Raw genomic sequence first — 5,907 nt, forward strand, 5'->3', positions numbered from 1 at the left:
GGGTCCGTTCTTGCTGGCCTCCCTCGCGGCCTGCACCTTCTCTCCCCACTCCTGCGTTTAGCAGCTCGCCGCTGTTCGCAGGTGGAGAGCACACCCCCACCAACCCCCACCCCCCGCGCCCGGTGCGGCCGTGCCCGGCTACGGAACCAGAGAACCCCTCTGCTCCCCCAGTCCACCGTGCGGTATCTGCTGGGGGAGGTGTCGTGAAGGCCGGGATCGCCCGAGGGGAGCGTGGCTGGGCCGGGCCGTGCACGTCTCTCCCCGCCCTCCCCTGCCTCTTGGCCGAGGGGCCTCTCATCCCTCCATTCGGGGCCCAGCCAGAGGAGCCCCGCGGTAAAAACAACTTCGGCAGCGTCCACAGCTCCCATCCCCACCGCAGCACCAGCCGTGGGGCCGCGCGTCTCTGCAGGCCTGCCTGCGCACCTGTGTGTTTGTATAAATAATCAGCGCAAATAACGACTGTCGGTTTGAGAGACGTGGGCGTTGGGGCTCCACCCTGCCCTGCTCCACGCTGTCCCGGCACCCGCCTACCACCCCGTCCTCCCTGTGCTCTCCTGCGTCTCAGGCCTCTCATGCCCACACCTGCGGTCGCAGCCCACACACGGTCCTCTCCCTCTGTGGCAGGGGATCAAGATGTCTAGATATTAGGCTCAACTTAGAGCTGTGCTGAGATCCTTTACATGCATACCGAGTGTTCCCAGAGAAACGGGTTTGGTCTGCGGGACGAGGACGGCGTCTACAGACCCGGGCCGAGCTGCGCCGTCCGCGTGTCTGAACTCGCTGGGGCTTGTTCGTAGCCTCTGGAGCAAAGCATTGTGGGTGCTGTCTCTGGGCGCGGTTGCAGCAGTGCAGTGGTGTCGGGGGCAAGCGCTCGCTGTCGGGCGGGTCCGATGCTTGGTCGCCGCGGTGATGAATGGCGAGGGCGGGGACTATTCATCTCCTGTTAGGGGCGGTGGACGCTGGCCGTGTTCCCTGCGCATGTCAGCACAGAGGATAATTCTGTCATTTGTCAGGAGTGATGGGGGCAGGAGCTGTGGGCAGAGACCCCAGCCAGGGGTCTCGCCCTCCCATCTTCCCCTCTCTCCCACCCACAGCACACCCACTCCCACACCCAGAGCTCTGCCCGCTGGGCCTCTGCTTCCAGTCCTGTCTGTGACTTTAAAGTTGACCTAGCAAACTGGAAATCTTATTCTAGAATAAACTCTTTGGTGGGAATGTCAGGAGAGAAAGTTTTGTGTGTGTTTGTGTTTGTTTGTGTGTGTGTGTGTGTTGGGGGGGGGGGGGTATATATAGTAATGTTAGTAATGTTTTTTCTCCACTAAAAACATTTGAATGTGTAGGTTATACTTAACCAGATGTTTCTAAAGTTCAGGGTTAGGCTTTGGGCTGGAACCAGTTCAAGGTTAAGGTCGGGATTATACCCAGGTTTCCAAACTGTCTTTTGATTTCAGCAGGAATTATTATTAAGAGCATTCGGGTGTATTTCAGTACAAAGATATTTGTTTAAAATAAATCTATTCCAATATGACCAAGATAAATGGCTACAAACTCAATATATGCAAAGCAGGTGATCTACTATAATAGTAAAATGAATAGTGTTGGTCACAGGAGGATGTCTAATTAAATCGTAGGTCTCATTACTGCTTTCTCTCTGTGTCTCTCTGTTGGTATACAGGGTCATTCAGAACCGCATCCTGGTCTTCATCCTGGGCTTCATCCTCTTCCTCACCATCATCCTGGCCATCTATTTCAATCTGCGAAGTCGCTGATCTCCTCCTGGCTGGCTGCTGTGTGTGCGTGCGTGTGTGTGTGCATGTGTGTGCGCGTGTGTGTGTATGTATGCATGTGTGTGCGCGTGCGTGCGTGTGTGTGTGTGAGTGATTAATAGCGACAAAAGCGGCCTGGAGTAATTAGGACAAATTGTTCACATGAATCATTCCTGGTAGCAGTGACAGGTGATCCCGTCTCTGCTGTGTCCTGCGGATCTGAGCGCGACCGGGTCTGCTCCCTGCTCCCGTCCGCTCCCTTCAGCTAGGACTTTACCGATCCTTCTGCATGGGATCTCCATCTGAGCCGCCCGCATGAATGGACACACGGAAATAAGACGCAGGAATTACAACACGAACAGGGAGGGAGAAAGAAAGGGTTTCATTATTACCTCCTGCTGTTAGGTTCCTTTTTTATCAATAGTACATCATGGCACATGTTAATCTGTGTGTGTGTGTGTGTGTGTGTGTGTGTGTGTGTGTGTGTTTAGATGGGGGTGTGTGTATGTGCATGCTTGCATGTCCTGTGCACGTCATAGACTGCGGAGTCCCCTTTGTGTGTTTGTTTGTGTATGTATGTATGTGTGTGTGTGTGTGTGTGTGTGTGTGTGTGTGTGTGTGTGTGTGTTTGATTGCGCATGTGTCTGTGTCTGCATGTGCGTGTGCGCATGCGCATATGTGTGCATGCGCACGTGTGCGTGTGTGTGTATGACGTGTGCAGGGAGGTCATGGCCAGGCCCCCAGTGCAGTTGCACTTAGCACACGGTGCAGAATCACACAGTACACCCAGCCCAAAGGTCAGCTCCTTTAGCAGTGCACATGGACGCCTCTCTCAGGAGCGCTTCATCCAGGATTAGTAGCTGCTCATGCTGTTCCTCTAAGGTCAATAAAGGCCTCGTGTGTGTTCAGGCCGCCCAGCAGGGCCACTTTTAAACCTATGGCCTATCATAGCTTTACTCATAATGTATGGCACAACTGTTTTAGCACACTCACTAAGTACTAATGAGAGTCATTATCTGTATTTATTTCATGTAGTTGATTATTGTATTGATATTTTTTCTCTTTCAGTGAATATAAAATTGATTTTGGTTTGAAATGATTTTTGGTTCTTTGTAATGATGCATCACTGGCAGGCTTGTCTTTTGTTTGTTTGTTTGTTTGTTTAAATACTTTTAGGGCCAACTCAAGTAATAATGAATCAATACTGAATAATGATCAATAATGTTTAGACTGTCACTTGCAAATGTGCTGGCATTTTGGTAAGTGGTGTTATCCATTGTGTGGTATGTTAACGCAGATTATAGCAAATTGTTCTATTTGATTTTTTCCCCTCTGTGCGTGTGTGTGTGTGTGTGTGTGTGTGTGTGTGTGTGTGTGTGTGTGTGTGTGTGTGGACATGTTTTATACTGTCTTCTGTATGGTCAGTATGTGGTGCAGGCACAGAGATCAGAGGTGCTTCAGGTTTATGTGGGTCACATATACTGTTCACATGTGAACATTTAACACCCACATACACACAGTGCTCACCTATTCATTCTGTGTTCATTATTCCTGCTATATATGACATATATTCTCTCTCTCTCTCTCTCTCTCTCTCTCTCTCTCTCTCTCTCTCTCTCTCTCTCTCTCTCTCTCGTGCGTGAGTGTGTGCCCTTACCCACACACATGCATGCGCTCTCCTCCTCTGGCGGAGGGCCTGATGGACAGACAGGCAGGCAGAGGGCATTTGCTATTCTGTTTCAGGCCGGGTGGATTGTCTTATTTTGGAAGCAGCATGGTGGGGGGCTTTCTCTGCCTCCGCTTCACAGCTCCGGCTTCAAAGCACCAAATTAATGGCCAACAAAATAGTGCGTCTCTGTCCGTCCCATGTGGGGCCAACCCGTGGAGAGTTATCATTAAGTTGAGGAATAAATGAAGAGAAAAGGGAGCAAGGAGGAGGAGGGTGAGGAGGGCCGGAATCCCGCCAGTTTGACAAACCTCATCAGATAATGACCTCGCTGATTGAGTTTCCCATCAAGCGGCCTGGAACTGGCCGGCACGTCTGCCTGTCATGATTGCGATGAGATTTGTTTGTCCTGTTTTCTCCTGTAGTTTGCACATGTTTACTTCCCATACCTGTGTGCAAGTGCGGCTGCTGTTGTGAATGTGCTTGCTGCGTGTGTGTGTGCGTGTGTGTGTGTCTTTGTGTTCTCTCTCTCTCTCTCTCTCTCTCTCTCTCTCTCTCTCTCTCTCCTCTTGTTTCTCTTTCATACTCTCCTTCTCACTGACTTTTACTCTTGCTTGCGCATTCTTCCTTTCTCTCATGCGCTCTCTCTTTCCCTCCCTCTCTGTCTCTCCCTCTCTCTCTCCCTCCCTCTCTCTCCCTCTCTCTCTCTCCCCCTCCCTCACTCTCTCTCTCCCCCTCCCTCACTCTCCCTCTCCCACTCTCTCTCTCTCTCTCCCTCCCTCACTCTCCCTCCCTCTCTCTCTCTCCCTCTCTCTCTCTCTCTCTCCCACCCTCCTTCACTCACACTCTCCCTCGCTCTCTCTCTCCCGGCCTGTCAGATCTCAGTAGTGTGTGGCTGGTGGAAGGCAGCGTGGCTGCAGCTCTATTTGAAGTTGTAATGGTGTCAAAAAGTCAGGGCTGACTGACAGCCGTCAGTCCCACAGGGGCTCATTAAATCATAACAACTTGACAAGGAAATAATTGAGCACTGGCGACAAGTTGGGACCCGTTTAGATGTTTTTATTTTCTTTTATTATTAGTTTTGGCTATTATGTTCATTAAGAAATTGCATTAAACAACTGTTGGGGGGGCTAATGATTTGTTTATATCCCCCTTTTTTGTTATTTAAACATTAGCCATCTCATGTGATCCTTTGGCAGACTGGCAGTATCATCTGCTGCATTTCCCCCCAATATACACCTTTTTCTTCTCCTCTTTTTTTATCCCTTTTTACTCCCCCCCCTTCCCTCTCTCCTTTTATGCAGCAAGGCCTTTAGAATATGAAATAGATTATTCATTAGCCTCCTCTCTGTGCCTCATTTGGTTGCATGTAGTGTCTTCTATGGAAGAGCGATGAAAACATGTCACAAATAGGTTATATCTTATTCCAAGGGGCAACAATAGCAGATACAGGCAGACTTTAATATTTCATTGAGTTTGACGGGGGCCGGCATAGACTTCAGCTAGCGACCCCCTCGGCCCGCCGAGAGACGTACGCTGATTAAGACTGGCCCTGCCCACCTAGTGTGGGCTGAGACTCAGACAGACCCCCACTCCGTGTGTCCATGGCCGTCCAGGATAGCGGTTGTTCTCAATGCTGCTTCTGCTTTCATTGGCAGCGCAGGAATGTGACCATGGTGTGAGCAGGTACAAAGGTGTTCACAGATGAGATTACAGTGCTTAATGCCTTTGAGCTGTGCCACATGTGACATGCGGAAAAAAAGTTGTCTTTTAAAGCATCCTCTGACCTGTGATCTGTAACGTAATGCTGCAGTGTTTCATTAGTGTGTGTGTGAGTGTGTGCGTAGCTGTGGTGTGCTGGCACCAGTCTTGGGAAGATGTAAATAAACAGATAAACACTTGTTTATCTTGTATTTCGGCAGTGGGAGGATAATGGTACCCTCCTTCCCCTCTCCCCACATGTGAAGTGCTCCTGTCTCCACGCTCACTTGCACTGCTACAGCTTAGCCAGACCCCACACGTGACACGTGTTGGGGGGGGGGGGGGGCATTGAGCAGCAGTGGACCTATATCTTTGTCGAGCACAGTGAGCCCAGGTAGAAAGGCTTTTTTTGTAATTTTCTTTTTCTATTCCCTATCCAAACTGTTATGCATAAATGCAAGCGTACAAATGCACATAATATCTTCATTGTCTTTTGAATTCCAAATGGGCTTGACTTGAAATGACACCCATCAATAATGTTTACTCCTAGTGTGTCTGCTGTGTAGTAACTGCCCATCAGTTAGAGTCATGGATCTGACATTGTGTTTGCTGTGATCATGTGCCCAGTGTAATATAGCATGTGTGGGTGCGCATGTGTGTGCGTACACACACACATGCACTTTGGCACCTGGCCACAGGCTTCCCACCGATCCATCAGGTCCATCTCTTGTATTAGCGTGACTACTGTTCTGATCCTTTCTTTGCTTTCGATTG

General features: G+C 49.9%; 1 protein-coding gene across 4 annotated transcripts in view; it reads left to right on the forward strand.

Annotated features, from left to right (window-relative positions):
* The window catches only part of vti1a (vesicle transport through interaction with t-SNAREs 1A), a 103,257-nt gene extending 100,866 nt beyond the window's left edge, over window positions 1–2,391 (forward strand). For 2 of the 4 annotated variants that reach the window (XM_027026220.2, XM_027026221.2), the window contains one exon: window positions 1,676–1,759. Coding sequence is in view for 2 of the 4 variants with exons in the window: in XM_035533517.1 (XP_035389410.1) it covers window positions 1,676–1,769 (94 nt within the window). In the remaining 2 variants the exon portion in view is untranslated. Of the gene's footprint in view, window positions 1–1,675 lie in introns of all 4 variants that reach the window. The other 2 variants (XM_035533517.1, XM_035533518.1) reach the window with 1 other exon arrangement.
* Window positions 2,392–5,907: the final 3,516 nt, after the last annotated feature.

This window comes from Electrophorus electricus, chromosome 14 (genome assembly GCF_013358815.1).
Source record: "Electrophorus electricus isolate fEleEle1 chromosome 14, fEleEle1.pri, whole genome shotgun sequence".
In the NCBI taxonomy this organism is placed as follows: Eukaryota; Metazoa; Chordata; class Actinopteri; order Gymnotiformes; family Gymnotidae; genus Electrophorus; species Electrophorus electricus.